Below are 26,292 nucleotides of genomic sequence, written 5' to 3'. Positions count from 1 at the left end.
TAATGCTATCCCATTTCTCTTTCATTATCAAAGTTCAAGTGAGAAATTTGTGCAAGTTATTAAAAACATACAGAGTCATCAACATCAGTCTAAAAATATGAATGATCTGAATTTGGAGGTTTAACAGCTTAGTAATTAATATATTGTGCTATTTGGTCATTGTTTTGACGTTAAATACATGAAACTAAACTTCTATCATTGCTTCTGTTAAACGACAGTAACATTGGAATTTACTTAAAGACTAAACTTCTAGTTCATCACCATGTTAGCTTGCTGGCTAGATTCTAGTCTCGATATTCACTAGCAATATAAATGACACTAGTAGAGAAAACCAGCATTTTATCATCTAATTTAAGTAAAATACTAGCTCTTTCTTCTTTGCTAGTTTGGATTCATTTATCAGAAGATCAGCTGTAAAAATTGAAAGTAATGAATTTGCAAAGGTGTGTTAAAATTCCTTCATATTAATCTAATCTTAAGCAAGTAAATTCTAATAACTACATCAGATAGTCATTGATCAGTGAATCAAATGGATTTCCACATTTAATAAAGTGTCCATTAGGTAGGGTGTGCTTCCTTTTTTGCATATTTTTAACAATTAGATAAACCATTCATTTAAAAAATTGTATTTTAATATTCCACGAGTTCAGGAAACACCTGAATCTAGTACCTAACGCGTCTTGTTGTAATTACAGTAATTCCTTTTCTCCACAGCCAGCCACCAACAGCATCTTACTGTTCTATGCATCCTGGAATTAGACTGCATCCCATTTAACTTTTAATGGATGACATGGAGCCAGAGGGCTTTTAAAAATCAATGGAGAGATATGACTCAACAGAACACTAACTTTAATACTATCAAACTTGTTAAAGATGATGCTGTTGAATGTTCCCAGTCTGTGAAAACTACCTTTCTTTTTCAGAAAAGTAAAAAAAAAAAAGGATGCAAGAAAACTCTGACTTCTTAGTATATCAATGCAATGAATGGTACAGCATGAAGCTGGAAACTTAATCATTACCACAAAGTAAGAAGTATGCTACCTCAGTTTAATTCTTCAAAAACATCAATTTTTGTCAACAACAAATGTAGAATAACATAAAGGAATCAAAGCCAACACTCTTGCACAAATGATACTGGAATAGCAGGGAAGGGAGCTGTGGGCATTTGTGCCCTTGGAAACCCAGACAGCTTTGCTCTGTAAGAAAATACTGTGTGCATATGGGATGTCAGTCAAAGAGCCTGATTTGTCTGTATTTAAATAAGCTTCCAGTTCAGAAGGAGAATGGAGGAATAAATATATATTTCCATAGATGGGGGGCTGGTTAATGGTAGTAAGCTTTTTCTCTCCAGAAAAGGGAACAATACAACTGGTACAAACCTATTTGGAAGCTTGCCTGCCCTGTGAACTACCCTAAAATCCCAAGGCTCTAAGAGTTGTCAGAAGTTGGACTCAGACCTTAGATGCTGGCTTGTGGCTGAACTGAAGTGTCTTGTCATCCGTAAACACTGGGGATGCTCTGGAAGAAGAGACACTGGCAAAGGGCCATAGCAACAGTTCTACTGAGTACTGACGGAGAGATTGCAACGCTCTGTGAACCGGGAATCCTGGACTTGTTACAAGATAACACCTCTCTCTTCCCTTCAATCTAGGAGATCTTAGAGGCATGTAAAATCTTCTACTGCCTATTCTCCATCTCCACATACAAGCACGGTCAGACAACTCTGTTTGAATGGCCCAGGAATATTCAGAAAAAGGGTGGAACCAATAAAAAATATTCCCAATAAGTCCTGAAGCTACAAAAAAAAAAAAAAAAAAAAAGAGATAAACTACCCTATATTAACATAGATGCAACAGCATGTTTGGAAACATTTCCCATGTTTTATATTCAAACCCTTAGTGTATATGCTGCAATGTTTTCATGTTCTCAGATTTCCATACAAGGGAAAGCCATTTTTGGATTATTTTTACAAGCTTTTACATGTTGGCCACTTGGTTCTCAACAACCTTTCTGCAGCTAAGCTTTTTACCATCATGATTAAAAAATTTAACCTTTTTAATTAGATGTTTCTTGTGCCATTTGCTTCATTTGTCGTGTTCTTTTTCATGCATATTATAGCCTGACAAATGCAGCAGAACTTTGCTAATTCAGATTAACGACTGGCAGACCTATTGCAAATTACTCTATTTTGTGGATGAGTAAAGTAACTGAACAATACAATGAAAAACAAAAGTACATTTTGTGATACATTGTTCTTGTTCACTTATTTTGACAACTGTTGTGGAATTTTATAATACTTCATAATGTAATATTGTCTGTTCTGCAGAAGTAATAGAGTTGTATGACTTTGATCTTGCAATGAATCATAAAAATAAATATCCTTCTTTGTTTGCAAAACTCAATCTTTAAATTTGCTTCTTAACTTTAAGTTATTCTGCTATTTAAGCCTCTTGGAAATACAGGAGACAAAGACCTTTTGTGTCTGAATTTCACAGCATGCATGTTGGAGAATTGCTGGTGTAGTGCAAATAAATGTTATAACTACAATTCTTCTTTTACTGCACCATTTTGTAGGTGAGTTTAATCTTACTGAATCTCTCAATGGTATAATAACACATGCATCAGCTATTGGAATGTTTAGTTTTCATCTGGGACAGATGAGAGTACTTGAATGGTAGTCTCAAAGCCGAACATACTTTTATACTTGCGAGTTTGCAGTGGATGTGTTTTTGTGCTGGAATCATTGATATATTATGCAAATTTCAGGTGCCATGATAACGGCAACATTTATGGCAAGAATAGGTTCTAAAAAAAGATGTCTGTAGCAGAAACTTCTAAAGAAAGTGAAAGAAATAATTTATTTCCTAAAATCAATAGAGTGGTCAGAGTTATGCATAGAAAGAGGTGTTCATTATGTTTAACTAATTTACCAGAATTTTACTAGTAATGAAGTTTGAAAAGGAGTCAACATGTATTTAGTTAAAGAAACATGTTTATCCATTTCATAATTAATTATCTGAGCTATTATGCATGTATATCATTACAAAAATAAGAAAATCACATTGTTTGATAAAGTAGTAATTAAGGATATGGGTTCTGCTTTTTTCAGCTTAAAGTAAAACCTACAACTTCTTCTGAAAAGTTTATAGTTATTGTCCTCCTCAAACACGTTAATTTGGAAGTCAATGAAACATTTCTTTTGTGATGATAAATCTCAAATCTTAAAATAACATTTATCATAATTGGAGGGATACCTTTAGCAAAGAAGGGAAGAAAGGTTTTTTTGGGTGGGTTTTTTTTTTTTTTTTGGATTCCAGAAGAGAGAAGAATGATGATATCCTGATCAGTCTAATGTAACACATGTAGGTTACAATGGCAAGACAGGTTGCTTTAGTCAGCCCATACCAAGTCCATGTGAAGTGAGGTCAGTGACTATTAAACATTTGTCAAAGACCGCAGGCCCTTATCAGCCAACTAAAGATACAAGGAACTTTATAGCATGTCCACAAGTGGCAAAGCCACAAAGGATTTAAACCACAGTACACCGGTGACACTTTTCATAGATAAAACATAAATCTAGACAAAATGCTGGCTTGAATTGCATCGTATTTCCATTTAGCAATTTTAGTAAACACTTCAAAATATCATTAGTTTTCCTTAAAATTTTAGGGACCTCGTATGCTCCTTAGTTTTAAGAGGTTTCTTTTTTATTCACAAAAACCCCACTGATGGAATCTAATTTAAACACAAAAAATCCCATTGAAGAAGCAATTGACTTGCATGTACAGAGCAGATAAATCTAGCTTATTTTACAAGTTAGCTACTGGATGGCTTGAAGATGGTCCTAAATCCTGCCACTGCAGAGCAACTGTAACACTCACTTTTCAAAGCAAAAACTATGGAGCTAATCTCCATGGATGCAGGTTAGAAGGTCATGGAGAAGAACAAGACACTGGAAAGGGTAGATGGGAGCCTGATAAAATGACATCTCATTGCGTCTTCAGATTCTTGCTGGAATTTCGGGGCTGACAATATACATCATCAGCTACTGATGGACTCTCAGTATCAGCAAGGAGGCTGAAGACTCCCTCCTGTCCCCACATTGGGTCATGATCATCAATCAGGTGGGGCGAATTCCATCACATAGGGCTGAATGGGTAAGGTACACTACACACTGATGCATACACACTTTCACACACCAGCCAGGCAAGCCTGAGCTTCCAGCAGTGCAGAGGAGATAAAGGTGGAGCTTACAAGGGAGTACAGTTCTGTTTACTCCTGGTAATTCTGTGCAGGTAACCCTGACCAAGACCACAGCAGAGACACAGACAATACTTCCAAAAAATCACTTTCATTGACTGATATACTAATTAACTTCTGCAGGTTCCAACCACCCTTGGAAAAGCTGTCAGCCTCACATGCATGGAGTAGTTTGTTGACCTTACAGCTGTTCACATATGAAACCCACCAACCACTAATAGGGACAACAAATTAAACTTCAGTTTAACAATTACTTTAATTTGTGAATGAAACAGCTTGATCACTCATTCTTTGGTTTGAGACCACTGATAACAGACTTTCTCATAAAATGATGCCTGTGCTGATCTTATATTCTCAGCTATAGTCCAAATCAGGCATTTACTATCATCAAATCTCTGTGCGCACTATTCATGACGGGAATACATTTTTCTTAACACATAGAGTTAAATGTCTGGGTAAAACCTAACTGGAAATTTGGCTGTGTACATTTTGTATGAAATTGCTTAAGTAAAATATACTTCTTGTGAAAGGATACCCAATGAAATGATGAAATATTTGTGTCCTACTTTAGTGTGGTTTCTGGGGAACAGCTGTTTGAACTTCAGAGGAAGAAATTTTATTTGGTAGCTTGGGAAGAGTTGAGTAGGATGCCAACAGAGGATCTGGTGAGGCAATATTTATAAAGACAGGTTTCAACTTCTAAACAACCTCTCTCTCAAAGATGGAAAAATCAGAAGTAAATTTTCTGGAGAGCATCTGTAGAAGTTCAGAAAATCTATTCACAAAATTAGGCTCAAGTGATCTTTTTCAGAGAGCAGCTCCACATTTTGCAGTTCAGTATGGCTGAAATTCTTCTAGAATATTTACTTTCTTTCAGCATTTCCTTTAATGAAACTTCCAAACCTTCTATGACACACAAATATTTTGGAGGACAAACGCTTACTAAGTAGGCGCAGGGTACATAGCAATTTCCAGCCCCTGCACTGGAGGGAGAAGTAACATAGATAGTTACAGCTTCCTATTTGCAGAGAAGAGAGCAATTCTGAAGTTTAGCTGGGACCATACAGCACATCAGTCAGTGGGAAGTGCATAGCCAAGGCTTGAAACACTGCACATCGTCTTGCTCATCTAGCTCTGTAGCCTCTGCAGTCAGCCTGTCTCCTTTCATTAACTGGTTCTACACCTTGCAAAGCAGCATGATGTGGAGGTGATTTGTATTGCAGTAGCAATATTCATGGCAGACTTATGACCTTTACCCAGTGGAACCAATGGAAAATGAGTCTAGCTGGGTCTTTTTATTGACTGCATTTCCATTATCTTCACAGGTGCTTTCTTTCCTGGCTTGTTCTTTTATCTTATTATGGACAGAAGCTACATTTACTGGACAATAGCTTCCACATTGCTCTTTTCATTTCCCAGAAAATATCACTACTACACTTTTTAAAGTTACTTGAGACCTGTCAAATTCTTTATCACTCTTTACAACAAACTATTTGTTGTTTTAGTAAGCGCATCACGTAACTGTCTTCATGCCATGGCATTTATACCCACTTATCTACATAAGATATATAAATTTTTCAAATAGTCTGTGTGTTCCCCTACATAGCTACAGTAGGCTTACAAAGATTTAGACATTTTCCAGTTGCTCACATACTACTTGTTAAAATTGGCTTTAAAAACAGTTTAGGAACTAAGTTATAGGATTACCATTAATTTTATCTCCCTCTCATTTAGGTACACACCCTCTGTGAAAAACATTACAGAGTTTTCCATCATAAATGAAAGGTAATGATGTGAATAATAGTATTCGAGTCACATCATCTCCAGTTTTTATATCATGATGCAAACTGACCTCATAATTTTGTCATCTTCTGTATTTACAGCCCAATAATGCTTTTCTGGCAGTTCACAAGGGCTACTGAATTTATGAGGCACTTGCAAGTCAGGTATTTTACGAATACTTTGCCTGCATTTCTTGAAAATGATTTCTAGAGAAATTTAAGTCTACTGTGTGTACTGGATTAAAATAGCATAAGAACTAAGTCGTAATTTATACTATTTTGTTTTAAATTTTATTATATGGAAATATAAGTTTTCATTGTTGATCATATTAACTTGATATGATGAAATGCTTTATTTTTACAGATAATGGTGTTTATTCTGTTTTTCAGTATATAAAATGTACCGAGTACCAAATTGCTTTAGCACATGCATAAAAATAACTTAATAAAACCTGACTCAACCAATGTATGGGCAAAAAGAAGACAAACAATGTAGCTTGCACTAAAATATAGGCAATTCTAGTGCCATCAGAATTATGAAATCGATTCTGGAATAAAGAGTCCTTGACGAAGTGTCAGTCACAAGGTATCTTACTCTGTAGACTCTAGTCAAGTGTCTCTGTCCACTTCAGCCATTGTAACAATTCACAGGGACAGAGATAGTTCCTCTGATTACCAGCACCCAAGGCAGAGAGGTTTTCTAGACCAACATGAGCACTTTGATTTACATGTGAAAGGGAACAGGAATCCAGGATTATACTTTAATTCCAGTAATATATTGTGTGCACTAGGAAACATATGGCTGCATGTTGCAATAACTGACGCGTCTAACAAGAAGATAATAAAAATATGGATGGCAAGTGAGACAAATGACTAAAAACATCTGTGTGAGGAGAAATGCATATTATCCTGGCGAACTGATTGGCAGTGCACTATTGCAAAACATTTCAGGCTGTTGATAAAAGATAAAGAAGTTGTATCTGAAATGTCCTCTCTTCCTATCCCTCCCATTGTCCAGTTAAAACTTAGACAAGCAAAATCCACATTAATCAAACCAAGTGAAAATGAAACAGGACTGCTTTTTAAAATAAGTATGCCTCTTGTTAAAAAAATTGACAAAGTGATGTTGGGGTTTCACAGGTATACAAGGCAGTTGTGAAACTGGACAATTAATTTTGATTGTCTTAATTTGATTATTTCTCACTAGCCACTCCCTCCCCTTGTCTTCAAATCCCCATCTCACCTTATATTAAAGTCACAGGGATTTTGTTGCTGATTCCAAACAGAAGAGATCAGGCTAAAAAATTGACAGCCAAAATATGTTGTAGACAGGATCCCTTTGAACTATCCACAGCGTTGTAACACCCTTTCCTGACTGGACTATCTATTGAAAAGTCCTGTCTAAATAAGTAACATTAAAATCTTTTGTAACAAATGGATTCCGTGACACCTACAGTCACATACAGAATTCTAGTTCTAAGCCTTCAAAGCAGAGAGGGAGAGAGGGAGAAAGAAATAGGTGTATGTATGTCAGATGAAGAAGATTTGCTGAATCACGCATCAAAGCAGGTGTAGGAGCAAGGCCTATGTCAGTTAGTTTAAATACACAGTGGTACATCCAAAATATGCAGAATTCAGTTCAGTTCAGGACAACACAGACATACTGCAGACAATGACTAAACCGAGCAATAGTAAAGCCCTCTGAGAGGAGGTTGCAATTGAAAAGAGATTTAAGATTAAATCAAAAAGTGTCACATTTAATATTCAGAACACTCTAACTGAATCCTTACTGCCTAGGCTATAAATGGAATCTTACCGTGGGTTGGAATGAGAAAGTGGGCTCATTTCTTTCTGATAGTGATGCTCCTGACTGACGGGCTATGGAAAACAAAAAATAATAGTGAGAAAATAACTTTCCAAATATTCTTTCAGAATGTTTAGAAGTATGTAAGAGATCTTTTATGAGCATACACATTTGCAGCTTCTGGTATTAGAATTTTACAGTCTTTTTTCTTATCTGTGAAATTTAAAAGCGATATTCAGATCCTAACTGTGCAAAAGTACAACTTAACAGATGATTCTTATCTGGGTGGAAATACATATGAATTAAGGAGTCAATCACATGGTCATTTCTCTACCACCTGTGTGGGGACAGTCAGGAAACAGAGAGGGAAGGGTGGCAAAGTCTTGGCTGATAGAAAAGTCTGGACTGTATGTGTATAGGAAGCATGGTGCAGGGATTCTTAGTTGGATCTGTGCAGGACCAACCATTCTTAAGACTAGACAACACTGAGCCAGAGCTAATAGGGCTGGGAGACATGGTTCCTCTCCCATCAGAAGCCCGAAGCACCATTAACAGCAATCTTAGCAGTCCCAAATGAAGTTTGTTGAAGCATATATGCTTCTTTATGGCACTGCTAATTTGAAACCTGGATTAAGCTGTTCATGAATAGCTAACGGTGGACTGTATGAATATTCACACAAAATACGATAATTTTCCAGAGTCTTCCAATCTTACCTACCCATTGTAAGAATGTGCCCCAAAGCTTTTAAACCACATTTGGTTTATGGCATTAAAAACAGTTATTTGCAAGAAAGATCAATATTCATAAACTGGTATAAAAATTCAAGAATTTTAAAATTCAGAAAAATATTTTCTCTCAGTAGATATGTAGTGCTTCCAGAAGAGACCCCCCCTTGCCATTATCACACACCTCAAAAGCTGTTCTAAAAAAAAATCACTGAAGCAAATGCAAAAGAAGTGAAAATACAAGCATACATTAACAATACTTGTACAATTTAGTACATGAAATGCTAAAAATAAATACTAAGCAATACGAAAGCAATTGCTTTTTTACAGAAATCAATATAAAAATGGGTGTGTTCTCATGGTTTCAGGAAGAAGGGAGGGATGTTGTAAAATATATGTTCAGGATGAATGACATCCTAATTACTGCCAAATATTAGTCACTGCCAGGTGGTGGATACTGCAATTCCCAAATGACGGCTAGTGGAAGACTGAGGATGAGATAGAAAGTGAATTAGTCAGTCTATGAACCAGAATATCTGTCTAAATAATTTTTAGTCTCACTTCATAGTAAAGAATTGTCTGCCTCAGTTTTGCAATTTGACTTGATGTGAACAGATCCCTCCAGGGATTGTCAAACTGAGCTCTCTGTTGGAATAATTCTGGGTTTAAATATCACTCCTCTTGTCTGTCAGACTTCAGTTCTGCCAGACCATTTTTGCGTTAAGTGGCTTTCTTTTCTGAATCATTACAAAGGAGGCCAGAAGACCTTCCACAAATTAGGTATGAACCTGGAAGTACCCTTTCAGATATTTTGCAGATCAAGGCCCATGTGACTGAATTTATATTTAGGAAGTTGCTTGGGAAACAAGTAATCTTTCTTCTCTGTGAGTACTCCTTACTCGAAAGACAGGTCTTAGTGGTGAGCATATGTTGGAGTCTGCTAATGGAGCATTATACCACTACAAGCTTCTAGGATGTATCAATGAGCAATCTAGGAGAATCTTCTTTCTCCTTTGCATTTCTGACTGAGAATCAGGGACCATATGCAAGAAAATATCCTGAATTCTCTTATATATGATCTTGCTCCAGAATGTTTGTGTTATATCTCAAGTGGTGTATGAATTGTGGAAACAGCTATCCAAGAATGGGCCAATTCTCTGACAGGGCAGGAAGGTCTTACTGGATCCCTAGAACAAAGCAAGGCATTTAAGCAGAAATATTTTGTAAGCTTTGCAACTATTCTTGGATAACATGTATATGTGTGGGTATGAACTTCACATTATACTCTGCAATATATAGAACTGTGTCTTTCATATTGTTGCAAGCTAACATGGAATTTCATAGACTTTAAGATTTAAGAAAACATTCAGGTGAGACACAGTCACATAAAGTCTTTTAAAATATTTAGTTCCGCATACACATATTATTGATATGGAACTGTGCCCCACACACATTTTACAAGGGTTTACAATTCTCCTTTGAAGTAAATCCGTTTTAAAGTAGAAGTTTTTCATATTTGTAAATGATAGCTATGGTGGTTAATGTATAATATTCAAAGCTATTTTATTCCTTTTTGGCTGTCATAGTTTACAGGAGCTGCTAAACAACTTACATTTGACAGCATATATTCAGTTCTTGGTAAACTATCACAGGTTATAAAATATAGCTTTAGTATATCTGTTTTATAGTTGTTTAAGGACATCTGATCTAACTGCAGCTTAGCAATATGATTGATCTATGTGCCTTTGCATTCAGAACTGTTTCTGAGTTTCATTAGAGTCAGTAACATGAGAATTTTCAATGAATCTGGAAATCAGTCTAACAATGGCAAATGATGGAAAAAATAAACTCACTAATAATGTGTTTTATATATAAAATATTACTTTGATACATAAATTCACTATCTAACATGATTATAATGCTGCCCTGCCTTGCAAAATATCACAGGTATTTTGAAACGAAAGATACACAAAAAGCTGCCTTCTGGTGGTGCTGTTGCCATAGATTCCACTAAGGGACAAAAATGTTGTACAAAATGAATGAAAATTTGGAATAAAAATACTCCTTACTTATCTTTGAAGAGCATAAGAGAAAGCAATAGATACCCCTGATTTAAATAATCAGAAAGATACAACCTGGAAACACATGTAAGCATGAAAGTGTAATTATGACAAGAATTTCAAGCTGTCCTTAATTTCTCAAACTACAATATGAAGATTATTTCTATTCCTTTTCTATATACTGCACTTCTGAAATAATTTGCCTGTGCAACTGGAAGATGGCTACAGATATATACAAACTTTTCTGCAGTTTGTACATCTGGTTTTGGAAGGATCGATCATTTGCAAATTCTCTTGACTCAATTCAAATGATAGTGATACTAAAGATCAGCGACATAAAAACAAATCTGCTTTTATTCTACGCATATTTTTTACATAATATGTATAAGGAATAAATTATATATATAAGGAACACATCTTGGTAAAAACTGGAAGCTGAAGAAACGATGACTTTACTCATTTTAGGTCTTACACCAAGATCATGCATGGCAGAAGACTGAAATCCAGGAAGAACAACCTTCGAACGTGTTCTAATCACTCCAACTAAACTGCATTTTGATTTCTCAGTTATGTAGACTACCTATGGATACAGTAACACATTTACTGCACATGTGAAGTCTATGTGTGGGGATTCACTGAAAACAGCTTTATGAAATTATCTGACAGATTTATAGATTTGAAAGCTAGAGGGAAGAATTAGATCAATTCATGACCATATGTATATCACAGACTATTAAACTGTAGATCACCAGTAAAAAACACTGAACAACATCAGATCTAGAACTGAATGAACCGTGAAGTGGGTCCCTCTGAATATACTCAGACTGCTGACTGCTTTTGATATTTGTCAGTTGACCAGTTCTAAATTCATTCAAGGTGTGCTTTATCAATATTGTATGCTGCTCATTTTTAAACAAGTATTTACAATGGTCTTAGCATGTTACATCGAAGCAGTTCCCTTATCAATTGTAACTTTATGAAGAAAATTAGTTTTTTTTGAACAGGACATATTTTCTATAAAACGATCTTGACTATCATTAACCATATTACCATGCTTTAAATCTCAGTTAACTGAATCGCACCCCAGATTTTTCACTGTTTTGACAGTGATATCAGACTAACTGGCCTACATGAACTTTTTCATTTCAGCTACCCATTTGAATACTGGCACTGCATCATCACTCTGAAATGTTGTAAGCATATCAAAATATACTAAAATTTAACACCAGCATACCAAAAATGCCCCCAATTACTCTTTTAAAAGCTTCTCTGTTAAAGAACTTGGGATGATTAAACAATCACCTTCCCTAATAAATGCTATTTTATAACCTTCTTAGATATTAAAGGTCTAGAAAATGAATTATCACCCTTACATGACTACTATGCATTTTTCCAAATATGGGAACAAAATTACATCAAGCAGTGTTAAACACACAAGTCCATACTCCAAAAACTTGTACCACATCTATGAATAGCTGGTGCTGTGGCAGCTGTCTTGGAAAAGAAAATAGAATCAATAGATACAGTGGACTAAGCGACATTGTACTGGTACAGAGTCTCTTTGTGCAAAGGCAGAGGTATACGAGTAGGGAAGACTGCTGAAGCTGAATTTCAGCAGTCTTTGTTTTAGCGACGGACTAAGTGGTTAGTCCTTGTCTGAGAAAGATTAGGTTTGCTTTCTAAATTATCTCTTCCTGGAAACAAGGTTCTTGCCATTAAATCTTAAAACTTCAATGCCCACCTTGCAATATGCAGAGGAGAAACTGACAAAGCTGTGTGTGTGTAAGACACACCAACACTGAATGAAATTTGAAAAACTTCTTTCTCAAAGACAAATATTTTGCCTTTTACACTTGATTTATGTAGAGAAAGATGGTCACAAAGGACTATTATGCAAAACTACAGCTATATTAAATTACAATTTAAATGACTAACCTATTATATCTAAACACTTTAGACTGATGCTATTAGGCTGAAGCTACAGAAGCTGATCAAGGCAGTAAGATCAAAGAACTGTCTTTGCAATCACATTGTGCTTCCCTGAATACTGGAGCAGTACATTTTACTTTAAAAGTTCATTTTGTTTTAGTCATGTAATTTGTATTAACCAAACCTGATGTGTCTAAATATTCTTATAAATTTCCTTATAATTAAACTACTCAAAAATTAATGAAACTGCTATTTGCTTTATTTAATTGAGTTCCATTTGTCCAGTCCTGCAGATTTACACCATGTTTGAATCTATTTAGTGAGTACTAAGAAAACACATTGGAAATATGATGAAATCAACTAAATGTGTAATGTTGACGTATCTCAAATAGTTAAAACCAACTAATGTTTCTTTGACATCCTGCAAAACATTACTCTGTAAACCAAGTTCTTATTTGTACAATTACTCACTTATTCTCATTTGAAACCTTCATTTACCAGTGTACCACAGTTTCAATGCTGTGTTGATCATTCACTATGGAAGATTGCTACTACAGTCCTCTCTTTGGGCCCTATAGATCCCTGGAGGTAATTTGCACCTAACATTTTAGAGCATTTACTCTACAATAGTTTATATTGGGGCAACACAGCAGTGCTTCCTCTTCTAACATTGGATCTGCCTCTGAGAGTTGTGTTGTGTGCTTTTACTTAAGCCACATTCATTGTTTATTATTGTTTCACCTATAATAAAATAAGAACTATGTTGCTGAGATATAAATGGAGTATGAGGTTATCTAGTTTTACAGCAGCTCCTGTGAGTACGTTTATATTGTTCCTAGAATGTTATTCTGTGATTTCATACATTCAATGCTCTTTGGTGGTATGTGTAACAAATACTCCTCTGCTTCTTATAACAGTACTCTGCCACACAGTGCAGCTGTGTGTGATTTTGTACCACTTTGTACCAGGACAAATAAGGATCCAAGGTGTAAAATACAGAAGGATCACATACTAAGTGCTCAGAACTACTGCAGCTTTTTGCCGCTGTTCTCCTGCTTCAGTCCCTTAAACAGTCAGCTTTTCAGTAATGAGACTTTATCATTGTAAGAAGCAATTATTTTCCATTACTCACACTGTAATGCAGCTGCTGACTGGTATATCTGGGTTTCATTCACTTTGGAACTATTTTTAAGTACTGTATCACACACCTGCAGGTTGTCAGCCACTATTGTGACAAGCTGTACAGCCTACATGATTATTCAGGATTCTAGGAAGGAATACATATAATAGATTTGCTCTTTGCCCATGGTACTACAGAATCTGCTGGAAGTACATACGTTTTGGTTGCGTGGTTCACTCAATAACTTCTACAAAATGTTTGGTAATGGTACCTTAAATTTCAAAGCTACTCTAAGAAATTTTAATATTCAAGACCCCTGAGTCTCAGAATTGATAGAAACTATATAGAGAAAATACTGTGGGTTTAGACTTACTGGTGGGAAACAAGAGTTCCAGGTTGCTGTATCATCACTGCTTGTACTTATGCTAACATTGCAGTTGTCTATCTGTGATGCGCTCAGCCCATGTGAGATCCCAGTATCCCTTAATTCTTCATTTTGTTGTCTCTTCATGCTAGCCAGCATCTGTAGTTCAGATGAACTCAGTCTATTTGACCGGTAATTTTCCCAGTCATACTCCTGTGAAATAAAATGGAAAAGTCAACAACATAGACAGGATCATGGAACAGAATATATGAATGAAACAGATACCTTGGAGAATCTCTGGGGGAATCTTCAAGAACGTACAATACTAAAACAGAAACAAAATGTTTACTAGAAAAGATTAGTTAACAGATTTCTGTTCAGCTATGAAGATCAAGCATATTCACACATAATCACAGGAAGGAAGAAGAACACAAACACTGTTATGGACTGCAGTTTGGATCCAGGGTGTTTGATGAAGTTGCTGTTCCACTGCAATTAAAAACAGAAGATAAACGCAGGCTTTCAGAAGTTCAAAAATCCAGCAGCTAAAATTGCTTAAGCATTAAATGCAAATCTTGAAATAAACCCAATCACACAGTTATCATAGTATCATAAACACCATAAACATAATATTTAGTTATTTGTCAAGCACAGCATAAAATTTCTCTGGAAAGCTACACACGTCAGCACTAAATTTTAAAAGTTATTTTGGTAACTTGCTAGCATATACATTTTAAAATAAACATCACTGTATTTTCATTTTTCTTTATACTCATTGGTTGACTTGTAATGTAACTCTAATTGTTATATCAAACTTGATACACAGGCCAAAAACTAAAAACATGTATTAATTATTTTGCAATTTGTACTTATGCCTCACACAAAACCTCATGATAAGATTGTTTAAGTTCACCCAACCTGCTGTGGCATCATCTTTGTTTAAAGATTTCCTTTAAGAAAAACTTTTCCTTATTTTAAAGGGCCCACATAGATTGCTGTTTCACAGAGGAACAGGTCTAATATTTGAGGCCTCTAGTTTTGGTTCTGAATGGAATTACAAAGCATTTCTGCTTGAAAAGTGAATCCAAGTAGTGACCAGGACTTCAGAGGATTTAGATCACTGGAATATGGCCAGTGGGCTGCAAGACACTATGTAACAGTATCCCAAAGAGGGACAGTGCTTTGATTCTAGTGAAGAGAATGGCGCGCTTAGACCAGGAGTTTATCATGTTCCTGGCAGAAGAGGCAATTTCACAGCCTGTTTTGCTGTGGGGAGGTACAGGGTAACTGAAGATCTCAAGAACACAAGCAAGTCAGCAGTACTAGTGGTATGAACCTTGCGGCTTTTCCCGCTATGCAATCCAGCGTGTAATGTTTCAGCGTGTCTTCTGGGGGTACAAAAGTCACCTTACCACCAGAAGACATACTGAAGTGTTACACACTGGAGTTATTACTACAACCTCCTCTGCCTTCTTCCTATGTATATGAGGCACATATCTAAGTCTTCTATGTGGATTATAATCATGAATTGGTCACACCTGAGACACAGGAAAACTTGAACTGCAGCTTTATCTTAGTAAGAGAAATAGTAGAGCAACATTTAATACCTTCAGGCTATGACATCACACAACCATGACATTTGCTTTTAAAACCACTCATGAATATATGCAACTGATTAACAAAATATTATATAGGTTCAATTATTCAGCTCCACAAAGGTATGACATATACAGCCCACAAAGATGTGTACATAAAGATATGTATATATCCTAGATTTTCATGTATATTGCTTAGTATTTCACATGCAAAGTTCTCACTTTCACTAGAAGGACAACACTGCTGAAAAAGGAGGTTATTTTCAAGTGACACACAGTACTTTTTTCTGTTTTAGGGACTTCCATATACGTTAATAAAACTGTATTTTCTGGGAATCAGAAAAGCATTATTGCCTGTCTGATCCCCTTTCCTGCAAGCTTTTTTTATCCTTGGGATGAGAGCAAAGCCAGATAATGAAGGATACTACATTACTTATTTCCCCTCCAGAAGTTTAACTGGGGATATGCTTATAGATTCATTCACAGTGCTGAACTCCAAGTTTAGGACGTGCAGTACAATGCACACTGGAAAGAAATTTTGGATCAAGGACAGATGGAGAAAATCTTCCTTTTTAATAATACATGTAATGGCATCATGCAATGAACAGAACCTTGATTTCAGCTCAAGCTCTAGAATATTTTACTACGTATTTGCAAAAATAGTTTTAGAATAAAAACATGTATCATATTTTTATTTCCTCATGGGTGCCATAAAAGAAATTAACAGTTATTATCTCAATAATACGTAAAATAATAAGAAATTAAGTACCATTCAGTAAAGATTGCTGCCCAACATTAAGTTTTGGGGAGTAGCAACTCCATCATATATTTTTGACGTTTCTTTCTGACTACCATGATATTAGATTTCACTTAAAGCCATCTATTGCAAATAACCGATCAAAAAGAAAATTATCACCGAAATAACAAAGTAAACCACCTTTGATGGGAAGTGTGCCTGCAAGCTGACAATCAGCAGGGAAATATATCACATAAAACAGGACTTCTGACTGAAGGGCGCTCACATGGAAACAGTTGCATGTGCACGTATGCAAATCTTCGTGAAAAAGACAATTAATTCTAAAGCCTATTGCAAACATTTTTGATTTTTTACTATGTATCTCAAATTCTTAAGTCAAATGTCTTTGCAAAGATTTTTCTCCTATTGAATCACCTCAGGCACTCAGAGGCTACTTTCTGGCACAGATAAATGTGGTCTGCCATTTTGTACAAGGTATAAGAAGATGACAGAAGCTGTTAGCACAGCTGCCACCCCTTTTTTACCTCCGGCTTTTGAGGTCCAAGCTTCCTTCCTGAATAGTGTGACTATTACTACCATTTTTAAACCTAAAATAATACGTGATGTTTTCTCTGGACTCTTACTGAATGTACGTTACTAGCTCAGTTACTATTAGTTATTTGTCCACTTCATACGAAGCTTGCTATGTTACATCTGGAAAGTCTGTTTTGCTCTGATGTATTAGTATTCTACCAGATCTACAGGCTGCTACAACTTTTATTGATCATACTGAAGATGCTGATTTCCTGTTAATTTTCCTATATAGAAGCCTTCTGCATTTATTTGATTATTATAAGAGAGGATTCAGCTTATCTTTCTTACCTCTTATAAGAAGCAACTGGCATGCAGTCATTAAAATGACAGCATGAATTAGTGCTATGCAGAATAAAAGCACTAAGCATTGAAAGAACATTTTTCTCATTCTCTTTTTAATAAAGGCAAAACATTGCCCAACTCTGCTTGTCTTTTCTTTTACATCTATGAAGAAAGATGCATAGATTTTTTGGAATTTTTACAAAACAATTCAAAACATTTGTTGTTTTTCCCCCCCCCAGCTTATTTCAAATTGTCGTTCTGTTTTCTTTTCTTGTAATGGTCTCACTCTAGAAATGGTGTACTCAGAAAGGAGAATAGATGTTGTGACAATTTTCTGTGTTAAATACTCTGTACAATAAACTCCTTGTAATAAAGGAGAAATAGTTTGGACTATTTATTCTGTAGCCTCTTCACAAATTTTATATTTAGCCAAAGAGAGAATTTGAAAATTGAATTTGAGATTAAGTTCACTTTGTAATTTAGGAGAAACTTTTGATGTAAGAAGTAATTTTGCAATACTTGTAAATTTGTCTAAAATTAGTATTTCATTTAGTAATTAAAAGCTTATCTTGTCTTTTTGCATATCCTCCCCTTATGATAAAGTATTTTTATTAAGTGCTTAAAACTTTTGCTAGATTGACAAAACCTGTTGTTTAAAGGATTTTTTTCATATATAATGACATTTGGATTCTTCTAAGTTCAAATGATTTATTCAGAATTGTTTGAATGTAGTTATATGTGTGAAAAACTTCACCAGCTATCTACACACTTGCAATATTACCCAGAGGGCTGTACTACTTTCTTAATTAAAAATATTTGAACTTAATAATAGAGAACTCTATTAAAACATGACTAAAACATTGCAAGCAACCAGGTCCTTAAAGTGTATGAAGTAGTTAGCAAATCGACTGCAGAAAGAGTTGGTTAAGCATTTTTTTTCTTTACCAGAAAAGAAGTCTTCTGTCTGAGCAGATTAGAACAGATTACTTCCCTGTAAACTCTCATTCTAATACCCCTTCATACGAAACTATCCTTTCATACATAATTCTTAAAACAATGAACAGTGTTTCAAAACGGAAATAAAATAATTACATACCCACAGACAACAAAAAAATTCTAGTGTTGTCTCACTGCAGTTAACAATATTACATGTCAGCACTTCTTTGCTTGAAACTTGTGGGGAACTAGAATACTAGCTTCTTCCTGCAAAACTGCTCCAGCAGATACAAAACCACTTTACATATGTATGTGTTCAGAAAAAGGCCACATTCAAATAGCTTATTATATTAATTTTAAAATTATTGGAAATATTCTTAATAAAAATGAATAAAAAAATATATTTGACTTTTTCTATAAGTGCTAGGTGAACATACTTTCTAATATAAACAACCACTGTTTAAAAGGCAGGCAGTGGCACTCACATTTGGCTCCAAATTTTGACCGTGGCCTAGTACAAAAAGAAATATCAAAGAAGTCCAAGGAAAGGCTTCTGGATGGAAAATTTTATTACTTGATCAAATCAAATATGAGAGCTAAATCTGCCAGATACTTTCATCTTGTATTTTATAGCAATGAAACAAAGTCTGTAACTCCTGAGTTTCTAAACATTGACAATAGGCTTTGTCCTTGCAAAAAATACTTACAAGCAACAAATTACATGTGCAATACATTTACAGCTACAAGTGCAGTATGGTAATATCCCTACTGTCTAATTTAGTAATCAACTATTTATTAAGCAGAGGAAAAATGATCGCTCTTTTCCTTCATCTTTTAAAACAAAATATCACAAAAAAGTTGTAAAATATATCTAATGCTTTAAAAAGTTAATCCACCTAGGTAGTCTATATTTAGTTATGTTCTACAGGACGAAGTTGATCACTGCATTAAGCACCGATAACATCTTTTAGGAAAGTAATCAACATATCATTTCTTTTGTTATGAACAGATTACAGTTATGATTACTAATAAACATAGTTGAATTTTAATTGGAACCATTTTCCAAAACTGAAAAGAATCGGGAAACAAGGGAGGAATACATTTAATCACGAAAATAGTTACTGGAATAGTTACTGGAAACTAAAAAAATAAATTCCTATAGATAAAACTAGGAGGGAAAGGGAATGTAAAATGTAAACATTTTATTACACACTTACAGATACATGGCTATTAACACATCTAAGAAACAGAGAATCATATTATCACTATCAACTGGGGTTTTCCTATCACTAAAGATTACAGAAACATTATCTTACTTCTTCCCAAATACAAAAACCACATGCATTGCATTCTTCCACATTTTCTACATCACTAATGGGAATTCTAATGTCTTTTGCAAATAATAAATACATAGAACATATGTTGCTATTGGTAGGACTTTCTCTGCTTTTTAAAATTTTTTTTTGTTGTTGTCTTTAAGATCACCAGCCACAGATATTTTTCATCACCATAAGGTCTCAGCACTGCTTCCGATTTTCACCTGCATTATTGTATTTCATTCCGCTTGCTTCCCCCTAATCTGCTTCCTTCCCAAAGGAAACCAGTCTCCACACCCTTCATGGAAAAGGATGTTCTGTTTTTATCAGGAAAAGTGCAAGGCCTTTACACAATCCAATAAGCTACCTGCAGAAATCAGGAAGAGATTTCTAGAACCCTCAATCAGAGAGACTATCTCACAGGACTGTGAGATGCATAAAATCCAACCCTTACACCAGTACTAAAAGAGGCTCATTTCACAAAAAAGCACTGAAGCATCAGTGGCATGGCACTTCCCTACCAAAGATACACAGAAACACTGAACGTATGCTTTCCTAGACACTATTCTTTAATCTGATGCCCAGTTTGGATTGCTCTTCCTAGCCCAATGCCCAGATTTCTATATCCACAATGAGCTGCAGCGTGGTCCACCCTCAGCAGCCAAAAGTAGGTAGGTAGAACCGTTCTGCATGATGACCCTGCCCCAGCAGTAGCAACCTGTCCCATGGAAGTAAGTCACTCCTGCTTCCCCTTTCACAGATGCTGTCAAATCAGATAACTAAAACTAACTGTATCAACAAGTAACAGAATCGCTACAGACTAAAATTCCCATAGCACAGTGACAGCATATCCCCCTAACTGGACTGCTGACTGTGGTATCCTATAGCAGATGAGACAAGCTACAAGGACAGAAAACACAATAAGGATGGAAGACGTCCGTTTTCTTCATGCAAATGAGGTATGTCATGTTGCAAGACATTACTGCAGGTAAATTTTTCCAAAGAATACATAACTGCTTCATAAAGCCACAAAAAAGAGATTCGTCTATTCTTTTGGTCCTCAGCAGTGTGCAACACCTGGTTCAAGATACTACTATCCAAAAACCACTCTTAAGATCATGCAGTAGCTAGATTCAACATTCTGGGGTAAAAATGACAAAAAACACCCCCAAAAAATGACAAAATAGCAATCCTTGGACTAAATACCATAAAACTCCTTGACGTGTAGAAGAGACAATTGCAGGGGAATATGATATTCAGCCATCAAATAGTAAATTGCACAAGTAAGAACAATAATTAAAAAAAAAAGATTATTCATTGTTTCTTATAACAAACACAAGGATGAGAAAGCACCAGGAATGAGACAATGCATTCAAAACAAATAAAAGAAGATATGTATTTTTTCCCACAAATAGCAGTTAAACTCTGAAATTCACTGTCACAAGGCAAAGGCCATATAGATACACAAATCTGTGGAAAAAAATTCCATCACTAGTTATTTACCACAAAGACAACACCTTTCACTGAAGAAATTGCTAAGCTGTGGACTGCTGGAAGGAAGCTTGCAGGGCATGTTGGCGAGGTACTGCTGGATGCTTGCTCTGTCCTTTTTTTTTTTGCTTTTTTTTTTTCCCCTAGCCATCTACAACTGACCGCTGCTGTACAGAAGATCTATGTAAGTCTTTGGTCTCACAGGGTATTAGCTGACGTCTGGAAAAAAGATCTCTGAAGCCTGAGGAGGAAGTTTGGCCTGTTCCCCTCTCAGATGTTTAGGAATAAATCTAATCTACTCATAACACATATAGAGAAGAGGTCACATGTTAAAAGATATGGGTCTGCAGTAATTCTAAGCCCAAAAGGATTCTATCCAAAACCATGGAACAGTAACATACTGTCTCATTTGTGATTTACAGAATACGCTTGATCCTTAAGCTCCAGTTCCTGATTCAAAGCACAATTCAAAGCACATCATTATAAGCTGAAAAGACAAGAATTAGCTATTAGGAAATATTTAAGAACATTATTAGCTTCAGACAAACTCGTTCTTCGAATTACTGCATGTTTCCATAAGGAGAATCCAGGAAGAAAAAACTAGGAATAAAACAACACCTCGCGAATATAACAATTCCTTTAGTAGCCTGGCAATTTAGCCTATGACACAGCCTTACTGCTGGCCCTCAATCACATAATTTATTATTTTTCAGGGCTGTTGCAGAGAGACTACAAAGTACCTAGATTGACACTCTTTCTATGGTCACTCGTTAATATATCAATTCAAAATCTGTCAATTTTCCTTTGTAATCTTTCAGCCCCAAACTACTTTCTAACTCACATATTTCCAAGATGTGAACTGCTCAATGAGACCTCCTTTTATCTATAAACCTCTGTGATTTCTGTTTTTTTTGGAGTAGCATTTTGTGTGCCACAAAAAAGTACAAAATCAGCTTTCAACAGACTGAGCTTAGTAAATACTGTTATGATGAAACCAGAATATATCTGGATGAAAGACATACCATTTCTCACTTCATGCCAATGGGTATATCTAATATAGCTTCCCTATACAATCTAGTAATTTGATTTCCAAGTAAAAATCACTTACACAAGTTTGTGTTGTCAGACATGAATTTTCTCTTGCGATTTTCTTGAGAGACTTTTTACTGATGGATCTTTTTAACTGACCAGAAACTCCTTCATATATTTCAGTTTTTTCAGATCCATTTGGAGTTACTTTAAAGAATTCAGATTTACTTCCAGTAGGAGAAAGAGAAAGGGTAGGCTTCAAGCTTCTCTGAGAGCTAACAGAATCTGTTTTTCTCACAGTGGAACTCTGTGGTTTTGATAAGATGGTCTCTTCGAGGTTATGTTTGCTGTGTCCCTTATTCTTCCAGTATTCATTTCTCCATGACATCCTCTTTAATGGGATCTCCTTAAAAACTGCTGAATCAGATGTTCCTTGCCTCCTGTGGCTGATCTCGAGGTTCTCAGTACCCTGGATGAATTCATTGTCATCATCCTAAATTTAGGAAACAAAGCAAGAATGATTCCCTCTCATCGTCACACAATACAGTTTTACATAACCTTAAAATTTCAAAATGGCTCTTTAATCTCTGCTGCCTAATTCTAAATTTGCAAGGATTCTGAAAACCAGCTGCTCTTCCTGGCAACTACATTGAGTATACCATAAACATGTTCTTACATCTCAAGTAGTGAAAAGTAGAAAGTAGAAAGAGGAGGAGAAAGAAGCAGTATCACACTTTTCAAAATGTCGGCCCAAATTTCGAATGCTGGTAACCTCCTAAACCTGTGTGTTACAGGATGATCATCATTTCAACAAAATTTATTACAACTATAAACCAAAAGTAAGCAAAAAGTCCACAACAATGATGACTTTCCATTGAATTATTAATATTCCTTATTTTCACATCGCATCTTCAACTTAAACGTAAAAGGAGTAACTCCTGCTAAGATCACTTTGCTCACCTCTGGTAATGTCATTGAATATCATATTCAGTACCATTTGAATACAATTTAAGAATTTTGGAGGTTAGTTTGTTAACCTTATATTCATGTTTCTAACAATCTCTCTGCAAAATATTCCATGAATCAAGGGAATGATGTTCACTCATACCCCATCTCAACAACAAATAGCAAGTCTGAACATATGGAAAGAAAAATACTGGGGAAACACATCTACTGTTTGCCTCAATGTTCTTATTCGCAAGGAAGAAAGGATGAGAGAGGCCTCATCTTCATCTCATCATGCGGGTCCTCTGCCATATGCTACCACACTGGATAGAAGGCAGTATGTATTGCAAGATTCAGTAAGACACTGAAATAACATCTTCAGTATGTCTCTCATAGCCAAGGTGGAGTCCTACTGCAAATGAAAGCAATCCAAGTTTGTTACTGACTTCAGTGAGTCCGGGACTGGATTACACAGAATGAAAAAGAAGAAAATAATCCCTCAATTTTATTAATGATAAATGTTTGGGAAGTTTATAGTTTTATTCCCGCATTTAGTAATTTCCTTGAAACACAAATCTGTATTTCCCTCTTTTTCATGGATTTTTATTTGCCATAAGTTAACTTAAAATCTGTGCTGGAAACCCATATTAAGTTAGGTTAACTTAAGATGGAAGATTACTAAAGAAAACATTCTATTTTTTTCTCACACACTGATTTATCTGAAGCTTAAATCCCTCCCACCTTTCCATGTCTCTTCAGCTATATATATTTAGGTTCTAGAATAATTTGTTAAATACTAAATCATGAAATGGTGCCAGAAACATCAATAAAGTTTGCTTGATTAACTATAGTGCAGCATATGTAAACTGAAGATTAGAATGATTTTCCTGAGGAATGAGCACTTCTACTGACGTATTGTATTCCTTGAAAGAACATGCAGATGAGCAGTTCTGGATACATAAAACTGATTGCTCTTGCAATTTTGTAATTTTAAGAAGATCATTCTAATGACTCTGGAGGGCCACCTACTAGGAGCAGATGGGATATAGTCCCTTTGTACGCTGAGCTTTAATACTGAGGTATCAGAGTGAAATTATCTATCAGCCTTTGTAAAGGTACATTATCTTATTTAATCTTATTCCTTTATTCTTTGAATCGTGTAAGGACAGAAAAATTCTCAATTTCTTTATTGAAGGATTCACTGATGAACTTGCCTGTTACACTTAAAACAGGATTTTTGATAGCATTATGTGACACGTGGTCACACCTGCTACAGTGACACAACTCTTGCAAACAGCAAGAGGTCTTGGTTTTGCTCTGGGTTTGACAGAAACCGTAAATGCTGCCATGACAAGTTTAATTATACAAAGTCTCTGAAAGAAATTTGAGCTGAAAGCATGGACATTCATATAATTACAAAATAAGTCACTTGATGGTGAACGGTTCCAAGAGAAGCAATTTTTATCCTTTACTAATTATTTGACTCTGATAATGCAATAACAGCATTGAACTATTTCAGTGACTAATTAGTAACCACTAAACACTAAAGGGAATTTAAAAATATTTGCTGTTTTCAGTTTGCAGGCTGAAACATTTCCTCCTCAAAAGCCAAAAGTTACATAAACCGTGTAATTCTAGCAGTTATTATGCATATCTTATGGCTCTTAGTATATACAACATAGAGAGTCAATGTTCACTTATTTGAAATTTATCCTAATGCATAACCTGTCTCTTATATTTTACAATTAGTATTTTTTGTAGATAATACTGATTTTCCACAGATTTAATAAAAAAAGTACATAATTCTCCTTTGCAGCTCCACTAACTTCAAATGTAGACTAGGATGAAACTGGGATTTAGCCCCTTTAACTGCAATTTTTGAATTTGTGATGCAGTGACATAAAAAACCCAAGGAAAACTTCTGGAACTTTTGGACTTTTTACCAGTCCGAGATATTTAAACTACAAAGATATGCAAAATAATCTTTTTTTTTTTTAAATTAAAATTAAGTTTTACTTATGTTTTCCAGGAGAAAGGCAATTTATGCTTACATGCAATTATTTAAATTGTAGGTTAAGATATCTATCTTATTTGATATAGTTCAAGAGTGTGCACATATCCATGTGTGTTATATACAAACATAATGTATTTGAATTTCAAAGAAAGCTGTAATACAATGACCATGAGAAACAATAATAGTGTGAAAACCTGTAATGTAGCTTATTTCAGCATGTAAGATTAATATATATTTTTAAAAAGCACTGCAAAATTCAGCATAACTTAAATAAATATTTTGTCATATAAGTGAAGTAAACTGGGAAACGTTATGGTTGGGCTAAAGAATTTTGGTAATTTTGCAAAGATACCTTAAACTGTGCCAAAATAGATACCATTAAGTTAGCAGTCTTATATTCAGCTATCACGGCTTTTCCAGGATCCTCTTTCCTATATTTTCAGTGCTTGAACTAAAACTGTTTTCCAGTTTATTTCAGTAATGCAAAGTAGAGCAATCTGAATATTAAATGTGTATCCAGACTATCACTACAAAGCTGACTTTAAGAAGCAACACAGAATGTATCTGTACAAGGAAGAGGATGAATATGGGCAAAATATGACTGCTAAGTAATTTGTTGGTTCAGTGACTTCTTTCACATGAAAGAAAGGCTTAACTATGAATTACTAATGTAGTAGATAGACTGAGGAAAAAAGCCTTGATAATTTGTTAGCATGCTGTAGATTTGTTTAATGTAATTATCTTCTAGCTTTGTAAGTGTAATGCATCTCCAGCTGCAGTGCTGGTACTATTTAATGCAGTTTGCATCCAAAGATAATGAATGTAACAAAGGCTGTTCCCTAGCACACCTCCGGCATATAATCAAAGAAAAGTTTTTAGTTTATATAATACCTTAAACCTTTTTAAAGAAGATAGGGAACTTCTGTCAGTCTCTCTTGCATCTAAAATGGCCATTAATGTTGTGCCCCAATGTCGTTCTTGTGCTGTAAAATCAGGAGTACTCGGCTACTGCTTTCTCTTTGTGCATTTGGCTCTGGATCTCTGGGGTTGGACGATGGCATGGAAGGTTACCTATCTTCTTCAGTAAAGGCTTAGGCACCCGCAAAGTTTAACGATTAATTTAGCTTTTGATTAATTTATATAACTTTCTCTTGCTTCATAGTTCATCATTAAGTATGCCATATGCACTGTGTTTTGAAAGACACTTTATTTTCACTCACTTACCATAGCACGGCTTTCACTGCTTGGTACTTATTCAGGAATTTTTGTTTGCCATTTTTACACTGCTTTGGAGACATATCTTTACAAAG

General features: G+C 35.3%; 1 protein-coding gene across 2 annotated transcripts in view; it reads right to left on the bottom strand.

Moving 5' to 3' along the window:
* CFAP20DC (CFAP20 domain containing) overlaps positions 1 to 26,292 on the bottom strand; it is a 78,390-nt gene that overhangs the window by 12,327 nt on the left and 39,771 nt on the right. For both annotated transcript variants that reach the window (XM_075158456.1, XM_075158455.1), the window contains exons 12-14: positions 22,103 to 22,516; positions 14,054 to 14,257; positions 7,858 to 7,919 (exon numbers count right to left, since the gene is read on the bottom strand). In XM_075158456.1, the coding sequence (XP_075014557.1) occupies positions 7,858 to 7,919; positions 14,054 to 14,257; positions 22,103 to 22,516 (680 nt within the window). The remainder of the gene's footprint in view (positions 1 to 7,857; positions 7,920 to 14,053; positions 14,258 to 22,102; positions 22,517 to 26,292) is intronic.

Source organism: Calonectris borealis, chromosome 10, assembly GCF_964195595.1.
Source record: "Calonectris borealis chromosome 10, bCalBor7.hap1.2, whole genome shotgun sequence".
Classification (NCBI taxonomy): Eukaryota; Metazoa; Chordata; class Aves; order Procellariiformes; family Procellariidae; genus Calonectris; species Calonectris borealis.
This window is presented reverse-complemented; position numbering and strand designations above follow the sequence as displayed.